Here is a 22367-nt window from a genome sequence, read left to right on the forward strand (position 1 = left end):
TTTTTCCAAATGGCTATCACTTGTCCCAATATCATTTATTTAAATATCCACTCAAATAGCTGATTTGAGATTTTCATCTTTCTCACATCCTAAATTTCATATACACTGGGGTGTCATTTGGACCTTCCCACCTGCCCTATTGGTCTATCTGGCTGTTTATGCATTGATACCATTAAAGCCATCCTGTTTTAAGTGCTTAGGCTTTAGCTCCTTAATACCAGATAGGTAGAGCTTGCTCCCCCTTCTCTCCCTTCCAATATTGCTCTTGTTCATCAAGGTTTTCCCCGCTGTTCTTTCTTGTATATTTCTCCATATGAACCTTATAATCAACTTGTGTGGCTCCAGGAAAGAAGAAACCAGTCTGTATTTGTTTAGGAATCATCTTAAATTTGCAGATTAAACAGAAGTGAGAGCTTTAAGTTCTATCTTCTTATCTAAGATCCGGACATTTGTTCATATCTATTTTTATGCCTGTCAGGAGTGTTTGTAAGTTTTCTTCATACAGGCTTTGTTCATTTCTTGCTATTTTATTCCAAAGAATGTTATATTAATAGTTGCTACTGTAAATGGGGTCTTGTACTTAACCTTCTGATTGGATACTATTTGTATATAGGAAGGCTGCTGATTTCTTAGGCTACGTTTTAATCCACTTAAAACAAGTGGTCTTCATTAGCCTACTAAAAGCAAATAGAGATTTAATTTTTCATTTGATTTTGTTTGGTGGAAGGAATAGCACTCACCCCTTTTTCCACAAGCATATTACCACTGTAGGATTTAAGTATGTTTCACAAAGGAAGACAAAAACTCACCTTGGTGTATTCATCTTTGGCCTTGGTGAGCATTCGTAAGATATCTACTTCCTTGCCCTCTCCTGAATTGAGGATCATTGGGGAGTTTCCTGCTCCACCTCCCTGATGGGCTTTCAACTGTTCATATTGAGTTAGGCTAGAAAAATAGAGGGGAAAATCCACACAAGGAAAACGAACTCAACACAAATGGCTTTTAAAACCATCTAATTCCCACCCACTTGATTTTATCTTTTTTTTTTAAGATTTTATTTATTTGTCAGAGAAACAGAGAGAGGGAGAGAGAGAGTGGCAGGCAGAGGGAGAGGGAGAAGCAGGCTCCCCGCTGAGCAAGGAGCCCAATGATGTGGGGCTCAATCCCAGAACCCTGGGATCATGACCTGAGCTGAAGGCAGATGTTTAACTGTCTGAGCCACCAGGCGTCCCCACTTGTTTTTATCTTTTTATAGTCATGGTAGAAGTAAAACTGCTTAGGAAGTGAAAGAAGAAAAACAAGAGTTGAGGTCCTGAGTATAGTGAGTACAGGTATGAACCCAGAAGAGGGGTGGCCAAACTATGTTCTGCAGGCCAAATCCGACACACCATGTGTTTTTGTAAAGAAAGTTACAAACAGCCACACTCACTGGTTTATGTATTATTTACATTTAAGGCCGGCTTTCACACCATGACTGCAGAGCGGAGTAGTTGTGACACAGACCTATGGCCTCGAAAGGCCTGAAATACTATGTTTTTTTTTTTTTCCAGAAAAAGTTTGCCAACTCCTCATTTAGAGCATTTGAAAGGACTCATTAATTGCTAAGGAAACCCAATTTAGAGTTCTCAAACACCGAGTAAATCTTATGGCAAATTGAAATTCCCCCCTTCCTTGTTTCAACGTGCCTTGTAGTCAAAGCAAAATTGATCTCAGCAACTCAAATCCTATAGTCCTCTGGCAATTTATAAACAATGAAGATTCCATTCTAGAAGAGGAGGCATTAAAACAAACAAACAAACAAACAAAAAACCAAAAAACGGAGCAATGAAGAGTGTCTTCTGTTTTCCTGAAAACAATACAGGAGGGAGACCAGATGGCTCCTATATGGTGCCTGGGGACGTTAAGAAAAATACCTTTTCCTTTTGTGTGCTTTGACTTTCAGCTGAAATTTTTATAACAGCCATGTCATTTATGGTAAAAGACATCTGAGAACTTACTGGGAGATTTAATTCTAACTGAGGAAGGGCTCGGAATCCACACATATCAGCTGCTTATTGCTAGTCAACAATCAATTTCCTGCCCCAGCTGTTAAGTAATTACTGCAGAATGCTAACAATTTGAACACAGTCTCTTGGCTGAGCCACAGGGTATTTTTTCATCTATATGAAATCCTGCTATTATTATCCGTTGTACAGTTTACAATAACATGAATGTGTTAGGAACTAGTTGTTATTGGGGTAAATACCAGTTTGAACACACTTAATCACCATCTGCAACGTGAGCTGGTTACCTACAATTAGCTATCGCAAGCTAGATTCTCAGAAATCTATTTATAAAAAAGTGTCCCACACATTTCATTTTTGGGGGTCACTTTTTAGTTATTTCATTGCCCCAGGATTTAAAATTGGAAAACAGTCCTTTCACAGATGGAGACGTGTTGTCAGATCTGCGTGGGCAGAAGCCATACTGTGTGTCTGGCGGAGCCCAGTCACCGGCCGGGATACGGCATGTGTAGGAAACGTATTTCATTCTGAGGCTCTAAACCGTCCCCATAAAGCAGAGAAATACTGCGTGACAGGGAGCAGCTTCGGGGCTCAAGAACTGATCAAGGATTTGACCAGTCACAGAGGAAACAGCACGCTTAACTGGGCCTCCCTTTCAATGCAGTCAGGGGGCCAAGAAGGACAGTCAGACCCTGACTTAAGTTTCCCAAAACACAGGTGAGACAAACCACAAGGTATCAAGAGATTAAAAGAAAAAGAGACTAGCAGCAAAAAAAAAAAAAAAAAAAAAAAAGAAAGAAAGGGACTGCCTACCGATCACTAAACTAATATTAACTCCGATATTTCCAATAAGATTGTAAGTAACGTCTATCCTAAGTACTCACAGCATTTGAAATGTGAGGAAACTCTGAGGTTCCACAACCATGGAAATGCAGTTAAAGGAAAGGGTTTAGGGTGGGAAGGAAATGAAAGATTTTAGAGAATGTGTAGCAGCCTTTAAAATGTTCTGAATGTTCTTTTTACTGAAAGCTATACTGATGACTTTTCAGAGAAAAAAAAAAGCCCTGCTAATTTACAAATGAGGAAAATATTGAAGAAAACTGCCATCTGGAACAATTCATATTATAGATATTTCACCCATGCAGAACAAAAATGAGGTGAACTATTCTACATGATAAACCTTACCTAGTGAAAATGTAAAAAGTTGTGACTATGTTTATTTTTCATTTAAGTAATAGTAAATGTTTTCCTAGCCATGGAGGAAAGGGCTGCTGTAAGAGATACAGTCTGCTAAAAATACAGTGGAGTTACACTTGAGAAACACAAACAAATGCATCATGTCCAGAAAAATACTTAGCCTTTCAGCACCTACTTTTTCATAAGCTCTGCAATTCTTTGGCATTCTTCCTTATCGTAAAACCAAATCCCATAAATGGACACTGCAAAAAACACATCAAACAAATTATGAGCACCTTTAAAACTACAAAATGGAAAGAAATTCCCTTTCCAACTTGAAGAAAATACATACTTATGGATAAACAAATCCAATCACTGGAGTTTAAGCTTGAAAACCTAGTGTTGGAATTGTCTAAGCCCACAGAGAACTCTGGAGTGGTCTTATACATATGTGGGGACACATACTCCTCCCCAATAATCTGTGCTATCCTTAACAATACAGCACCTGAACGTAACAGGCACTTGGCAAATGCTTCTTAAATGAATGAATACAGATTGACGTGAAATCAGAATTTCTAAACTCCTGGCTTTGAAGCATCACTGTGTCCAGGGCGCCTGGGTGGCTCAGTCATTAAGCTTCTGCCTTTGGCTCAGGTCATGATCCCAGGGTCCTGGGACTGAGCCCCGCATCAGGCTCCCTCCCTGCTCTGTGGGAAGCCTGCTTCTCCCTCTCCCCCTCCCCCTGCTTGTGTTCCCTCTCTTGCTGTGTCTCTCTCTGTCAGATAAATAAATAAAATCTTAAAAAAAAGAAAAGTCACTGTGTCCAGACTCCAGTTGCACATTTATACACATATTTCATCTTTATTTTAAGTATCCAGAAACCTGATGCATGAAATTAGGCCTAGAAACCTCTCTCCCCACTCTTCTTCCTCCCAGGAATATGTTCACTGAAAAATTGGCTTTGTAAGCTGTAAGTTAGGACACAGTGCAGGAAAAAATAAAATTCAATAACAAATCTCTGACTTCAAAACGCCTGTATGGAAAATTTATAACTGCTGAAAGATGAGATGTGACCATGACTTAATCATTTAGTAATGAAAAAAATGTGGTATAATGGAGCTATGGATTCATTTAACAAGTTTCAAAATAAATTGTATACTTTAGTATGTACCGATCTACATCATTTTTATAGCAAAGGCTAGACACTTCCAAAATACATTTATAATGATCGAGTTGAGGATCTGGTGGCAGTAATCATATAAATAATGCACTAGCTACAGATACATTTTCAAACGCTTCACTGAAACCAGCAGCAATGTTATGATAGGGCAATGAAAACCAACAAAACATATTTTTTAAAGGAAACACTTTTTAAAATTTGAACATTCAAAATATTTAATTCTCTGAATATTATGTGGTCATTAAAACAGCTATGATGCTTTGACAACGTCTTTCTCCGCCCACCTGACCAATGCCTCAGTGTGGGATTTCTGCTTCTTGTCAATAGTGATTGAGATAACAAAAGCTTCAGGAAATGTCTTCTCAGTGCTATTTTAGGCAGATATTTTTAAAAGGAATCCCATAAATCTGAATTACTGACTTGCCAAAAGGTGGCAACGGGGTTTTAAACTTTGTGTATGATTAGTGTGCCAGGATATTTTACCAACCTACATGTGAAGAGGGGGAAAGAAATGGAAACAACCCTCCAGCATTTTTTTGAATAGGACCATCTTATCCTCTTAGAAATACATACACATATTCCTCTTTAATACATTGATAATCTTTTGAAAAAAGATTCTGAACCTATGTGCTGAGAGAGCCTTACTATCAAAAAGAAATTCTTTCATCTCAAGATCATTAAATGTGTATCTTAAAACTTTTCATTCAAGGCTAAAATTAACAAGTCAGGAAATGACAGATGTTGGCAGGGATGTGGAGAAAGGGGAACCCTCCTACACTGTTGGTGGGAATGGAAGCTGGTGCAACCCCTCTGGAAAACAGTATGGAGGTTCCTCAAACAGTTGAAAATAGAGCTACCGTTCGATCCAGCAATTGCACTACTGGGTATTTACCACAAAGATACAAATGTAGGGATCTGAAGGGGTACATGCACCCCGATGTTTATAGCAGCAATGTCCACAATAGCCAAACTGTGGAAAGAGCCAAGATGTCCATCGACAGATGAATAGATAAAGAAGGTGTGGTATATATATGCAATGGAATATTATGCAGCCATCAAAAGGAATGAGATCTTGCCATGTGCAACGACGTGGATGGAACTGGAGAGTGTTATGCTGAGTGAAATAAGTCAATCAGAGAAAGACATATATCACATGACCTCACTGATATGAGGAATTCTTAATCTCTGGAAACAAACTGAGGGTTGCTGGAGTGGTGGGGGGTGGGAGGGATGGGGTGGCTGGGTGATAGACATGGGGGAGGGTATGTGCTATGGTGAGCGCTGTGAATTGTGCAAGACTGTTGAATCACGGATCTGTACCTCTGAAACAAATAATGCAATATGTTAAGAAAAAAAAAGAAGAAGAAGAAGATAGCAGGAGGTGAAGAATGAAGGGGGGGAAATTGGAGGGGGAGATGAACCATGAGAGATGATGGACTCTGAAAAACAAACTGAGGGTTCTAGAGGGGAGGAGGGTAGGGGGATGGGTTAGCCTGGTGATGGGTATTAAAGAGGGCACGTTCTGCGTGGAGCACTGGGTGTTATGCACAAACAATGAATCATGGAACACTACATTAAAAGCCAATGATGTAATGTATGGTGATTAACATAACAATAAAAAACAAATAAATAAATAAAAAAAACACTTTTCATTCAAGATTATTAGCAGCCCGTCCACACTAACGTCCTACTCTGACTGCCTACACACACCGTGACACACTAACCCACCTCAGCTCATGTCCTTGGAAGCACAAGTACACTGGATCACCGACATTCAAAGACAATAAATCTGAATACGGTTGTGTCTGACAGGGGTTTTAATCTTAGTTATAAAACTAACAGCTCAGTCTGCTTTTTTGGTTACAGTGATAACTTCCTTTCCTGGGAGACTGGGTTTTCCAAAACTATCAGAAAAGAAAGGTGGTAGGTAGCAGGGGGAAAAAACCCAGCATGACTAGAAACTTGCAGGCCCAGTCGCAGAGGGGAACCAGCCATTTGTGCCTCATCTGTAGGATATATTAGTAGAAATGCTCTGAGTGTCATTTTGTTTGTTTGTTTGATGTTACACATTTGCGGCATTTGACATAAGGAATTCGGTTTTCAGAAGAGCGGGATGCCAAAAAAACTGTTGATACAAACAGAAAAGCAGTTTGACAATGTCATTACCATGAGATAACTGAAACGTAGATTTAGGGAGGAAAAATGCTATGAAAACATCTTTCAGATGTCAGCGCAGAATGAAGGGAAGACCAGGTTTGTCATGACTACTTGAGACATTGTAGAGATTTTTTTTAGGACCTGACCATTTATCATTAAAACAACATGACTTCAAGAGTAAAACGGGCTCATTTTGAAATAACATTTTTCATCCCAGTTAATACTCGGTTTGAACGTAAAATGTAACTTGTCAGTGGAGAAAAAAACAGATTTACCAACAGTCCTGGCTACTGAAGGGTAGCACCAAGATAAAATGTTGAACTGGGCCTAAGTTTTTTCTCCTTAAAATAGTTTTGTGGCTTGCATTACATTCCAGTGGGAGAGGGGCCGCGGTTCCATGAACGTGCACATTCCAACCGAAGTTTTCTGCCTCTTAGGCCCAAGGTCTCCTAACCCCTGGACAAACCTATCACTTCCTGCACAAGAGGGTATATCAAAGCAGCTCGTGGTGATATATAAAAACCAGAGATCATCGTGCCTCAGGGAGGTGATGAGCTGACAGGCTGACAGAAACCATTAACTTCACATTTCAATCCCAGTTATCCTGTAAAAGCCACTGGGTGAGGGAGGCAGTGAGTGCGGCAGGCAAGGAAGAAAAAACTCGGTTGAGAAGAACCCAAAAAGAAGGTGTGGTTTTTCGAATTCTAAGCCTGAAAAAGTAATCACTGTGACCTGAATTTGCAGCGATGGTGACGTGCCGTGTGGACCTGTGGAACGCTGAAACGTTATTGTGGGAATGACCTCTGGGCTTTAAGAAATTACGAGGGAAGCTCGCGAGGAGGATATTTATTTACTTGAAAACAGTGACCTAATAGTGCACATCTGGAAGTTCACCATGCTTCGAGCCTTCGGCCAGCCCTCTGCGCCTGCATACCAGCCGCTTCCCAGTCACCCCACCACTGAAGCAGAGGTGAAGTTTAAGGGCACTTTGGTGCATGAAGCTCAACTCAACTGCTTCTACATCCCTCCTGGAGGTAAGAAACCCCAAAATGAATAGGAAGAACAGGTTGAAATGTACTCCAAAATATTCTAATGACATCTAGAATGTGTGACATAAGGACTCATCTTTTTGGCAATCCTCTTTGTATTTAATACAGGACTTTTCAACAGCACAGTTGGGAAATTTTGCCTAAAATTGCACTGTCGTGGTCTATCTCATGCTTTGGAAATTCTCAATCAGAAACAAAACCAGTGTTTGGGGCAACAGGCATGGTAATATTGCCTTTACATAGCTATTGAAGCATCAATCTTCCCTTTTCCTTTTAAGTCTGCATAGATGATTAAGGAAAGCAAAATCTCCCTATTAGATTTCATGTCTGAATGTCGTAGGTACACACAGAGCAAGACAGACAGAGCAAGCTCATTGTATCTGATAATGGTATTTTCTTCTTTTTTAATTTCTTCAGCAGAAAAATCTAAAGCTGGTAAAATGTTAAGAGGCTAGTTAAGAGGTCATCAGAGGCAATATCAAAATGTCCTTCAATGCACAGTCATTTAGAACTCTTGGATTCTTTTTAGCATGGAGCATTAGTTCATTCTGGATGTTCTTTGGGGATTTACCTCATCTAGTTTATGTTCCTAACAAATATTTCTATACAATCTGTTCTTTTAAGACATTTATCATTTGTTCCATATTTTACCCAAAATATCTTTCAACTCCAAATCATGAATGGTAGCTTGCAATCTTTTAATAAGGATTCGTGCTAATATTTGTGCAATTTTAAAATATAAGGCATATTTCCATGCAGTTAGGAAGTAGATAACACATAATTACGTAGGTAAAGTTTAAACAGGCGTGAGAAGGATATTTGACTTGGCAACTGCTCTCCTTTCTCTCTCTCTCTTTAACAAGAATTTCACTAAAAAGCATAGGGATATATATTTCTTAGAATACAGCAAAGAAGGCATTTAAGTTCTCTTTCTTTTCACTAGGAAAACTATGGAAAGGTGGCAGTGTAAATTACACAAACCTCTTCTGTGCACTTAAGGATAAACCAAAATTTTAAAATTCCTTCAAACCCCATTCATCTCATCAAGTCTTTCCCAAATGAGTGGAATAATAATCCCAATGTAAGAAACAAGAACATCTAATCATACATTTGATGTAAACACTTGTTTTTGAGATTCACTCAAATATCATATGTCTTGATTTATGGTACCATTTATCGATTTCAAGTTTCTGTAAGATTGACCACACTGATGATGACTGGTTACTGGTATTTGGTGGTAAGCATGCACACACAGCTACTACCCCGAGAGATCACAGGGTAGCCAAGAAACTAGAACATTAGAACCGTGAAGTTTTAGAGCTGGAAGGCAGCTGAGATGTGAGTAGTTCAATAGCCTATTTCACTAATGAGGAAATGTGTGGTCTCACAAGGTGAAATGACTTAGCCAATGACATCTTGACTGGTTCCATCTGTTTGCTCTGAAATATGCTCCTCCCCCAGCCTTACAGATGAAATAAATAAGATGGAAACAAGTTTTATATTTGACTGAGTTGTAGGCTTGGTTATAAAAGACGGAATGAGCCTTTTCTAGAGCCGAGCTTCATATGGAATCTCAAGAGGAAAAAAGGCGAGAGGGAAGGGAGGGAGGAGATGAGTGTGGACGGAGAGGAGAGGGAGGAAAGAGAGGAATCCGAGATTTCTAGTATTGCCCCTACTTTGATGGCAGTGAGTGCTAGGACAGCAATCACACTGCCCATGTCCTGGCAGCCACAGATGGTAAACACAAGCTATGTCTGGCGGCTCCATGTTGACTCTGTACTTCTACCCCATTTGGAATGCTTTGCACTAAAAATGTTTTTCTTCCTCATGTTCTTTAATGCCTTTAAAGTAATGTTCTTTCATTCACCTTCTGCCTTAGCTCTACTGACCAAACACGGACACGATCTTGTAAAACAAAATCTTCACTGGCCACAGAGAGTCTACATAGCACTGTTATCTTTGGCCCCTGGTCTGGTTCTTTTCATATGACATAGTTTTACTGCACCTCACAAATCAGTGATCCCATGATCTCAAAATATTGGAAAGTTCACAGTAGATGAGAAGCAGTTTCTATTTTATGGGTGACTAATCCTCATGAAACATTTTGGGAGAAACAGTAGAAAACCTAAATAAATACTGTGAAGTATAACAACCTTTTTTCTAAATAAGTTAACTTCATTAAAAAGTTAATGCCATAGACAGCAACGACAAGCATTAAACTAATTTGGGTTAAATTAATATGTATCTCCAACTATAAACTAGCATTTATTATTTTGAAAGAAAAGGATGGATTTATCTTTTAAGAAGTTTTTATTTATAACAAATGCATGTTATGTCATTAGGCCTTCTTAATCTCCCCCGAGGTCATTATCCTCCCAAAATGAGACCCCAGAGATCTGCGGCTGGCCTCAAGTTCATGAAAGGCCAGGTGGAATCTTTTTCATGATACACTAACTTCCTAATTTTATTTATTTCAGAGGAAAGTTCCTTTAATCTAAGAGATTTAACAGAGTAAATAACCATTTTAAAAACATTAGGAAGAGAAAAAGTCTTCAGTAACAATAAATATAAATAGGAACAACTTATTCTGTTTTGTTGGTCATTTAAATTTATGTTTTCTTTTTGTTCATAACCCTGCCGATAAATTTCAAAATCTCCTAGACCACAAATAACAAACATGGGTTCCCCAAAGTGTCTTTCCCCCTCTCTGAGCTAATAGTCCTCCTGAAGACTCAGGTGTTCCCACTCCTGTAGGGATAAATAGCCTCAATTTTTCTGTTGTTCCTGTAGTTTTTTTGTATATCCTTGTGCCAAGAAAAAGAAAAGAAAAAAAATTGAGCACACATCATAATTAAGTATTTACAGAACTGTTTCCTCCACTAGACTATGAGCTCCAGCATAATGACAACAAGCACGTGGTAGATATTCAACAAATATTTGCTGAGTTGAACTGAAATCAGACTTTAAGATCTTATAGTATCAGTATGCCTTGTAATGCTAATATTAATAGTTATCACTATTATTGGCTAATTACACATCACAGACTAGATGTCCTAGATCCTCTGTATTCAATGATCACAACCTCTACCAGGGATTACAGCATGGGGATTCTCCTCACAGTGCTCCTTTATTTCTCCTTCTAACTGGAGTTTATTTAGCTTTAAACATTTGGTAACCTTAGGCATCAGTAATGTTGATGGGATCTTGTCATTAAGGGATGAGCTCCCTAGGATTGTATATTTCTATTGATCCAGCACTATGCAAACATTAATGTATTCATTTTATGTGTATTTATTATTACAACAATTTTACCATATACCAGTCTTCCTGATTGAATACCTGTCAGGCCCTGGCAACTAAGAGCTCAAAGAATGCAATTAATCTGCAAAATCACATGCATTTATCTTCAGAGTATAACTAATAGTACTTTGATCTAGCAGAAAAAAAGAATTCAAATTCCAGTCATGTCTGATAATAGTAATCTGAAGCTTACATATACAAGTACCTAAATTATCTTAAAACATAAGATTTATATGCAATGTCAATTATTCCAGCAACACACTGAAAACATACTATCTTAAGTGAATCTCAATGTAGTAAAATAAGTCTTATCTCACACAATTGTAGTTTGCAAAAAATACATGTTTAACCTAAACATAAGAGTATTTCTACAAGTCAAAACTTGTTCCAATGAAAAGCAGACTTCTTCATATTTGAATTAGATTATTTAACCAACTGTTTAATAATTATAGTAATAGCTTTACTGAAAATAGCCTACCTAAAAAGTATATGATCAATGAAAAATTTCTAAGATTTTATATAGCCGTGGCCTACCAAGAGGAGCTGAATACTACTTCTTGATTGAAGGAAAGTGAGCCAGAGTTTCTGTCCTTTTTCCAATTTGACCTTAATCTATAATTACGGATATAGGAGATACTACTTTTCCCAAAGCCCTTTACATTATACACAGTTGAATCATGTTTTGGTCCCACTTAAATTAAATTAGAGCTCTAAGGCTGTATATAGGATAATTCTAACATAAATTCTTGGCTAAAATTGTTTTCTTTTTCCCAAACCCATAAGAACATGAAGATTTGCAATTTTTCCTTGTGTGGGTTAAGAAGAAAATTAATCCAATAGTTTCAAATTGGTTTTTTGAAACTATTTTCTAAATGATTTTTGGACAAAAATCAGTAATATAAAAGATAGACTCTAAAAGAACAGATATGAACACTCAGTGTAGCCATAATGAGCACTTACTATATGCAAGGCACTGTGTTAGCGTAGGAAAACTGAAAGATGCTTCACACATTAAGCATTTCAGAAAGTGTTTTGGAATCCAGTTTTTGCTCTGCCAAGATTTAGACTTCTATCATGCCAAACTGGGCTCTCAGAAACAAAATATAAAATACAGTCTATCTCCAAGCTACAAATGTAGTGTATGAATCCAAATAGCATCACTATGCAGATGTTTCTTTGGTAGAAGTTGAGAATCTTAAAAGTTCTTAAAAATCTTATGGTTCATAGGGCGCCTGGGTGGCTTAGTCATTAAGCGTCTGCCTTTGGCTCAAGTCATGATCCCAGGGTCCTGGGATTGAGCCCCTCATCAAGCCCCGCATCGGGCTCCCTGCTCTGCGGGAAGCCTGCTTCTCCCTCCCCCACTCCCCCTGCTTGTGTTCCCTCTCTCACTGTGACTCTCTGTCAAATAAATAAATAAAAATCTTTAAAAAAAAGTGTTTATGGTTCAGGATAAAATAAAACTTTAATTTCACTCTCACATAGTATCTGTGTATTACCTTTGCCACATGGGTTCTTCATCTAAGCACACCAGATTGCTAAGTCAATTAAGTTTAGATATGCTTATACAGTTTCCCATTAAATTCATGTGACGGTCCTATATCCAGTGAGTCCCCTAATAATAAATGATGAAAGTCTGGAGGCTGCGTAAATTGGGTGGTCAGGGTGAAGAGAAGTATTGTTTATCTACTTCGTGTGTGTGTTTCAAGGAGCTACCAGGTATCACAACACAACACAACACAGTAAAAAACAAAAACATGAAACCTAGATGTACCATGTGGCTCACGAGTGAAATTTTGCTTTACGTGAGGCTTTTCAGAGCCTTCTTTAATTGATAGGATGCCAGTTATTTAGATTAATAGTCTCCTTTAGAGTTTAGATCTTTTCCTTTCAGCATGAACTGAGCATTGACAGAACAAAAGAGTGATTCTGGGTTAAGGTCAGAGTGACAAGTTTCATCACTCAAGTCACAGTAGATGTATAAGCCTTAATCATATATTAAAACACATTAGCTTTCTGAGCAATGATGCATAATAAATAGATCAATTTTTCAGTTAGAATGGCAAAGGAGATTTATACAGACACAGAGTAAGATTCAGTGACCACATTATAATTTTTAAATTTTGGTGGTCTTTCTTTCTAAGAAGCTTCCAGCTGGTAGAAAGAATCCTTGGTTCTCTAGTGCAACCAACGGTGCTCTCATGTACAGTAGAAGACAAGACTGTATAGGTTACCTATTCTAATTGCATATGAAATGTCAAATTCCTTGTCTCCCATCCCATATTGCACATGATTTGAATGAAGTTAAGGATCTTATATCAGTGGACAGATCCTTAATAGAACATTCTCTTCTTATTCCTGCAAATACTAAGATTCTACCTAGCAAGAATGTCAAGTATTTTTGGTCATGTAATTACTTTAAAGATGTTTCTTGACTCTAGAGGGCTTCAGGAGTTCAGTAAAATCCCAGTTGTATGCATGCAAAATAATGTGTAAATATGCAAATAGACATGTTTGGAGGTAGGGAAGTACAAAGCATAGACCCCCCCCAGAACAATGCCTGGCACATAACAGGCAATTAAAAAATATTGCAGGGGCAGGCAGGAAGGAAATTCCTCAGATTCTCAAAGGGATTTGTGACCCAAAGAAGGTTAAGAACTACTATTTGAGGATCAATACACCACTAAATACCTTAGCATGGAAAAATAAACTCTCAATTATCTGTGGAGAGATAATGTGACTTTCATTTTCTTAGTAATAAATTTACACAGAGTTCACTTTTAACCTTTCAAATTGCTTTTGTTATAATTGCCTGAACTGATTCCAAGGTTAAGAAAATAGATGATAAAGTCTTGAGGTCTTAGAATTAGAATTTGTTAAGTTGTAAGACCTTTTATTCCTCCAAGTGGCCTAAAGTCGAGGAGAGGGCTTAAAAAGGAGACTTCACATCCTCAGCCACAGCAAGGGTGAACCACACAGTTCAGCTTCCACTACGGCTTTGCATTATTAGCTTGAGAGGTGGGATTTTCTTTCTTTCTTTCTTTCTTTCTTTTAAGTAGGCTCCATGCCCAGTGTGCCCAACCTGGGGCTTGAGCCCTGAGGTCAAGACCTGAGCTGAGATCAAGAGTCAGACACTTAACCTACTGAGCCACCCAGTAGGTGGGATTTTCAATCTCTACCATAAAATGGCCAACAGGGAGGAATTTCAGAAAGCTGAGCTACTTTTTGGCTCTTTCTCAATTACCCCAAGCATAACATCTTCAAAGCTGGACAAAAAATTAGACATATGTCCATAGAGGACAATTCTAGAATTAATATAAATGATTTGGGAACTACCTTAAGTACATTGTATGTGTCTATTTCTTATCTAGATCTGTTCATTTTTGGTGGTTATTTGGTACCACAGAACAAAATATTAAGATGTAGTCTCTGCCCTCTGTAATTTATTACTCATGCCACTGCTTTCTTGATAGCCTAAATAATCAATAATCAACCAATTAATGACAGTATAGTGAAAGAGAAAACATTTCACAACATGCATCAAAGTATAGTGAGCAATGTTGTTTCCAAATTATGACCTACCTCTGTTTGCAAATTTGGCTTTCTTATTGCTATTATTTATGATGGCTATGCCCAGGTACATTTCAACTGGAGCTTTGGAAAAAATTAAAGCCCACACCTCGTTATATGCTTTCTAATAGCCATCAAGAAAAACCTTATTAATTGCTTACCATATATTAATGGTTTACTATATATTAGCACTGCAGAAGAAATGCTAGGACTTCTCTCTGCCAGAAAATTGACTTTAAAAAAAAATGACTAAAAAAATATCTTCTTTGATAACAGGTTCAATTATTTCTACTTTTAAAAATGATAAAGTACACAGAACTTAAAGTGTTTTGTTTGAAGAATTTTGGCAATAATACACTCTCAAGTAATCAACCACCCAAAACAAGACCTAAAACACTGTCATCCCTCCTTTTCAGGCAACAACTGCAGCACTTCCACCACCAACCCAGCAGACACGATCGTTTTCTGCCTTCTGTCACCATAGACTGGTTTTGCCTGTTCTTAGACTTCATATAAATGGGATCATACAGTATATATTCTTTTATAAATGGCTTCTTTTGCTCAGGATATTTTTGAAATTCATCCATGTTGTTGAACCGATTGGTAGTTCATTCCTTTTTTATTACTAAGTAGTATTCCCTTATGTGGATACACTGAATTTGCTTGTCCATTCACTTATTGATGAATGGACATCTGGGTTATTTCCAGGGCTTTTGGGTTTTTGTTTGTCTTTTGTTTTGGCTATTATAAATAAAATTGTTATGAACATTTGAGTAAAAGTCTTTGTGTGGACATGCTTTCATTTCTTTTAAGTAAATACCTATAAGTGGAACCTGTTGGATTATATGATAATGATGTTTAAGTTTATAAGAAATTGCCAATCCATTCTCCAGTGGTTGACCATATTACCCTCCCAACATCAATGTATGACAGTTTCAGTTGTTCCACATTCACATTAACACTAGGATAATGTCAGTTTTTAAAATTTTGGCCACTCTACTAAGTTATGTGGTATCCTCATGCAAGTTTTAATTTGCATATCCATCCAATGTGTGATAAGCATATGACAAATTGCTCAACACAATTAGTTATGACAATACGCAGATTAAAACCACAATGAGGTATCACTTCAGAACTCCTAAAATAGCTCAAGTTAAAAGGAACAATGTCAAGTGTTGACAAGGATATGAAGCAATTGGAACTCTTATACATTATTGGAAAGAAAATAAATAGGCACACAACTTTAGAAAACTGTTCAGCAGGATCTATTAAAGCTAAATATTTTTATACTATATATAAAGTGGTTGGTAAAAACTCAAAACAAATAAGTGCATATATCTACCTAAAAACCATGGGCCAGAATCTTCATGGCAACCTTCTTCACAATAGTTCACAACTAGCAATAATTCAGATACCCACCAATAGGAGACTAAGTTAACAGATTGCACTATTCTGATGCTACTGTAATACTACACAGTGATAAAAAGGAATAAGCTATTGCTACAAACAATAACTTAGAAGTTCCTGATGATTATTGTTGAGCATCTCTTTATTTGCTATTCATATACCTTCTTTTGTAAAGTGTTAAATATTCTGCCAAAATTTTAAAAAGATTTATTTATTTATTTGAGAGAGAGACAAAGAGAATGCAAAGGGAGGGGCAGAGGGAGAGGGAGAGAAACAGACTCCACTGAGCACAGAGCCCGAAGTGGGCCTAGGTCTCAGGACCTTGAAATCATGACCTGAGCTGAAGTCAAGAGTCAGACACTTAACTGACTGAGCCAACCAGGCACCCCAAATATTTTGCCAATTTTTAAATTGGGTTGTCTGTCTTCCTATTATTGAGTTTTAAGAGTTACTTATATATTCTGGATCTAAGTACTATGTCAGATATATGTAGTGTGAATATTTTTTCGAAGTCTGTGGCTTGCCTTTTCATTTTCTAAAAGGTATCTTTAGAAGAAGACAAGTTTTTGATCTGATGAAATTTTTCCTGTTGATGGGGTACAACTTATCATTTTTTTCTGTTATGGTAAATGCTTATAAGATTCAATTTAAATCTAGTGTTTGGTAATACTACCTTTTTTTTTTTTACCATTTTTTGATAAAGTGTTACAGATTTGGTTGCTTCTACAAACATGGAAAAAAGGATTTCTTACTTAACTCTCAGATAAAATATCTACAGTATAAACCTTACTGTTTAAGCCATATGATCATGGTTTAATAGGGCCATTGGAAAATAGGAATATGACCTGTTTTCATGTATCATAATTAAAATGCCAACTTTGTCATAGTGAATAAACTTAAATATCAAATCAGAATGTCTCAATAAAACAATTTAAAGGAAACATTCTATAAAATGTTTTTTAAAACTTAAAGTTTCATAAAGAACTTTTACGTAAGATTAAATTAACATTTTCCCACATTATCTATCTCTTCTTAGAGTTATTAAATTTCTCAAGATGAGGATACATGAATTCTCACAACTTGCAATAATTTCTAGGAACTTTTAGATAAATGCTACTATTATCTATATAAAATCAACCTTGAGGAACAGAGGAATTCCTATGTAAGCTGCTGAAATTGTTTAGTATTTTCAGTTTCTATCTGGGAACCACCCAGAGCTTTAAGTTATGTTTACTGTCTGCTAGATAATGTCCCAAAAGAAAAAAAGATTGAAGAAACAGTTGTGAAATTGTTGGTTAAGCTTTATAGGTTGCCTTGAATAAAGAAATTTAATAAAAAACAGTTCAGAACTCATTGCAAATATTTAATGGTACATATTTAATGCAAAGAATTAAGTGTTGCAGGCGAGTAGGGTACCTTGCCTTGTAGGAGCTTACATTCTAATAGAGAAATTAAGGCATATATATAAGATAAAATATAAGTACTAGTAAGTGCCTGTTGTCTATTTCCAGCTCAGCATTTAGAGTATTTTGAATATTTATATTTATTTTTCTATCTTGTATGCTAGGATAGTAAACTCTAAGAGGGAAGGAATGTGTCTTATTCATTATTGAACCTCGAAACCCAGTACAGAATCAGTATCAATAGACAAGTACTCAATAAATACTAACAAAATCAAGGTAAGAGAGTATATGTTGTAGCAAGATATCACAGCTAAATAGAGGAATTATAAAAACATTAGGGAGATGTCCAGTTTCAGTTGGGTTTTGAAATATGAAAATTTATATGGTAGAGATTAGTCAGGGTGAAGGAGAGAATTCAAGGAGGAAAAATGAGAAGCATGTTTAAAAGCATGGAGATAAGAAATTAAAGAGTATTCTGGGAAAGCATATATTTCTGTCTGGTTAGAACAGAAGACAAGTGTGTAAAAGTAATGGTGGACTAGGCCAGATAGGTAAACTGGGACCTGACTATGGCAAGCTTTAAACACCTGGTGAAAATGTTTACTTGGTAGGCATTTAAGATTTTGAGCAGGAAAATGACTTGATCAGACTTATGCTTTAGGAAGATAATCTAATAGTGGTTTTGGATGGAGGGGATAAGCTGATTGCAAATTATAAGGCTAATGCTATATCATCCTTTTTATATATTTCTGGGCTCAATTTGCTAGTATTTTGTGTATGTGGTAAAATACAAACAACATGAAGCTTACTATTTTAACCACATTTAAGTGTACAGTTCAGTGATTAAGTATATCCATGATGTTGTGCAACCGTAAGTACCATCCATCTCCAGAACTTTTTTGTCATCCCAAACTAAACTGCTGTATCCATTAAACACTAACTCTCCATTCCCTCCTCTCTCCAGCTCCTGGTAATCACTATTCTACTTTCTGTCACTATGAATTTAACTATTCTAGGTACTTCATGCAAGTGGAATCATACATTTGTCCTTTTGTGTCTGGTTTATTTCACTTAGCATAAAGTCTTCAAGGTTCATGTTATAGCATATAACAGAATTTCATTCTGCTTGAATAATATTCCAGTGTATGTATATACCACATATTGTTTATCCATTCAGCCACCACTGGACATTTGGGTTGTTTCCACATTTTGGTTATTGTGAATAATGTTGCTATAAACATTATTTTGTTGATGATTTCTTATATCTATATTTATGTGAGATATTGGTCTATAATTTTCTTTTCTTGTAATGTCTTTGTCTTGTTTTGGTATCAAGAATGTTGCTCATAAAATAAGTTGGGAAGTATTTCTTCTTTTTCTGGAAGAGATTGTGTAAAATTAGTATTATTTCTTTTTTGAATGTTTGGTAGTATTTACCAGTGAAACCATCTGGACCTGGAGTTTTCTTTGTTAGGTTTTAAAGTACAAAGTCCACTTATTTAATAGATATGGGATTATTTTGGGTTATTTACTTCTTGAGTACATTTTGGGGATTTGTGTTTTTCTAGGAATTAGTCCATTTCACTAACTTGTCAAATTGATGGACATGGAGATCACTGTATTTCCCTTATTATTCTTCAATGTCTGTAGAGACCTACTCTTTCATTCTTGATACTGCTCATTTGAGTCTTCTCCCCCTGCCCCCCCCCCCATCAGTCTGGCTGGGGTTTTATCAGTTTTATTGACTCTTTTCAAAGAACCAGCTTTGTTTCATTGATTTTTTTCTATTGTTTTTGTTTTTTGTTTCACTGATTCCTGGACTTATTTTTATTTTTTCCTTCTTTCTGCTTCCTTTGGGTTTAATTTGCTCCTCTCTTCAAATTTCTTAAAGTGAAAGCATGAAGTATTCATTTGAGAGCTTTCTTCTTTTTAACCTAAGTATTTGATGCCATAAATTTCCCTCTAAGCCCAACCTCAGTTACATCTGATATATTATATTTTCATTTTTATTCAGCTCATATATTTTCTAATTTGTCTCCCTCTTTGACACACGAGTTATTTAGAAGTGTGTTGTTTAATTTTCAATCATTTGGGGGATGTTCCACATATCTTTCTGTTACTGATTTCTGAGTTCAAATGCTTTGTGGTCAGAGAGCATACTTTGTATGATTTCAATTTCTTCAAAAATTTTAAGGTTTGCTTTATGACACATGATGAAGTTTATCTTGGGGAATGTTCTATGTGCACTTGAGAAGAATGTGCATTCTGCTCTTGTTGGATGGAATGTTATATATATGTCAGTTACATCAAGTGAGTTGATAGTGTTGTTCGGGTTTCTATATCCTTGCTGTTTTCTATCCATTTGTTCTATCAATTATAGAAAGTAGAGTACCGAAGTCTCCAGGTATAATTGCAGATTTTATTTCTCCTTTTATTTCTATTACTTTTTGCTTCACATTTTTGGAAGCTCTGTTATTAGGTGCATTTTGGAAGCTCTGTTATTAGGTGCAAATGCATTGTTATGTATTTTGGATAAACTAACCTTTTTATCATTACATCATGTCTGTCTTTATCGCTGGCAGTTTTCTTTGTTCTAATGTTTGTCTGGTATTAATGTAGTCATTCCAGCTTTCTTTTAATTAGTAATTGCATGGTATATCTTTCTCCATCCTTTTACCTTTAACCTATCTATATCATTACATTTAAAGTGGGTTTTTAAATAAACAGCATAGGGCGCCTGGTTAGGCAACTGCCTTTGGCTTGGGTCATGATCCTAGAGTCCCAGGATCGAGTTCCGCATCGGGCTCCCTGCTCGGCAGGGAGTCTGCTTCTCCCTCTGACCCTCCCCCCTCTCATGTGCTCTCTCTCTCTCATTCTCTCTCTCGAATAAATAAATAAAATCTTTAAAAAAAATAAATAAACAGCATATTGTTGGGTCATGATTTTTTATCCAATCCGGCAATCTCTGTCTTAATTGGTATGTTTAGACCATTTACATTTAATATATCTAATATGGTTAGATTTAGATCTACTCTTTTATGTTTGTCTTTCCTATGTTTGGCTCTGCTGTTCCCTCATTTCTTGCCTACTTATATATTATTTGAAATGTTTTTAGTATTCTATTTTATCTATTGGTACCTATATCTCTTTGTATTTTCTTTTTTTAGTAGTTGCTCTAGGAATCACTATATACTATATGTAGTATATTTTATATATGTTATATGTATTATATATATATAATTTAGGTATATATATATATTTTCAGAGTCTACTAGTTTTCATTTTACTACTTCAAGTAAATGTAAAGGCTTTACACCTATATAGGTCCCCTTACCCTCCCCCCTTTTATTATAGTTGTCACACATATCACATCTACATACATTAACTCACCTCCTAACAACATTACAACTTTTGCTTTCAATAATCCTGTGTATTTTAAAGATATTGAGAGGAGGAAAAATAACTATTTTATTTACCTATATATTTAGTATTTATGTTGCTCTTCCTAAGGCATCCTGCAGTTCCAATTTCCCCTTTGGTATCACTTCCTTTCAGTCTGAAGAAGAAGCTAAAAGAACTTCTTTTAGCACGGATTTTAGAGCAGGTCAGTTGACAAAAGAATTCTTTTTAATTTTTCTTTCTCTGAGGATGTCTTTAATTTCACCTTCATTCTTGAGAGATATTTTCACTGAAGATAGAATTCTAAGTTGGCAGTTCTTTTATTTCAGCACTTTGAAATGTTGCCCCACTGTCTTCCAGGCTTTATGGTTTCTGAAGAGAAATCTGTGGTCATTCAAAACATTGTTCCTCCATATGTATCATTTTCCTCTGGCTGCTTTCATAATTTTTTTTTAAATTTGTTTTTTGGCAGTTTGATCATGATGTTTAAAGAGGCATGGTTTTCTTTGGGTTTATCCTGTTTGGGGTTCATGGAGGTTCTTGACTCCATATATTTGTGTCTCACCAAGTTTGGAAAGTTTTCAGCCATTATTTCTTCAAAATATTTTCTAAACAAGTCTTTTTCTCCTTTTGTTGCACTCCAGTGACACAGATTCAGACCTTTTGATATTGTCCTACAGGTTTCTGAGGCCCTGTTTTTGTTTGTTTGTTCTGTTTTGTTTTGATCTGTTTCCTCTATATTCTGCAGGTTGGATAATTTCTACTGATCTGTCTTTGAATTTGCTGACTCTTCATTCCTCTGTCATCTCTATTCTGCTATTAAATAGGCTATCCAGTGAATATTGTATTATTCAGTTCCAAAGTATTCATTTGGTTCTTTTCATACCTATTTCTCTACTGAGAATTTCTCTTTCCATTAATTTTAAGAGTATTCAGTTTTACCTCATGGAGCATAGTTATAATAACTGTTTTAAAGCCACTGTCTTATAATGCCAACACCTACATCATCTCAGGGTAGCCAATATTGACTGGCTTTTCCCTTGAGAGTTGATCAGATTTTCCTGGTTCTTTGCATAATTAGCAATTTTGGATTGTACCAAATGTCCAACATTTTGGTTACGTTGTGAGAGTCCAAGTACTCTTAAAACTTCCCAGAGAATGTTTATTTTGTTTGAGAAGGTGTCCAATTCTCAAACATTTAGATTTAGATAGGAAATTCTCTCTTGCCTTTCACGGGAAATGGTTCCCATGTCAGTTCCATTTCAAAGCTGTGTCTGCCCTACATATATACCACTTAGGATGGTGGTTTATTTTGTAGGTGAGTTCTCAAAGCCTTTGTTATGTTTGTCTTTGTTACATGTATGTGAACCTCACAGGTGAGACCAGGACTTGTGTCAGTTCATAATCAGAATTAGGAGATCTTATTCAGCTTTCTCCTCTACAATCTCCCCAACTCTCCAGCTCTCAGGGGCCCTTTTCCCCAGACCTCTGGTTATAAAGTCAGCATGTCTCTGAGTTTTGGCTTATCAGAGTCAGGCAGTCTGCATAGTTTGGGCTGCTCACAGGGTGAAACAAAGGAAAGATAAGATATATAATGGGAACCCCTTGCTGTCCCTGCAAGTCTTTAGACCACAGGGGCCCTGGTTTCCAGTTACTGTGGCAGAGACAAGCTGTTTCTTGGGATCTTTAGGTGACTGTGCCACCACCATCATCGCCACAGTGGCAA

At 36.6% G+C, this 22367-nt stretch overlaps 1 protein-coding gene across 2 annotated transcripts in view; it reads right to left on the reverse strand.

Annotated features, from left to right (window-relative positions):
- Nucleotides 1-22367, reverse strand: part of DCP1B (decapping mRNA 1B) — a 55851-nt gene that overhangs the window by 16919 nt on the left and 16565 nt on the right. For both annotated transcript variants that reach the window (XM_027592952.2, XM_027592951.2), the window contains 2 exons: nucleotides 3376-3442; nucleotides 810-945 (listed from right to left, as the gene is read on the reverse strand). In XM_027592952.2, the coding sequence (XP_027448753.2) occupies nucleotides 810-945; nucleotides 3376-3442 (203 nt within the window). The remainder of the gene's footprint in view (nucleotides 1-809; nucleotides 946-3375; nucleotides 3443-22367) is intronic.

Source organism: Zalophus californianus, chromosome 9, assembly GCF_009762305.2.
Source record: "Zalophus californianus isolate mZalCal1 chromosome 9, mZalCal1.pri.v2, whole genome shotgun sequence".
Classification (NCBI taxonomy): Eukaryota; Metazoa; Chordata; class Mammalia; order Carnivora; family Otariidae; genus Zalophus; species Zalophus californianus.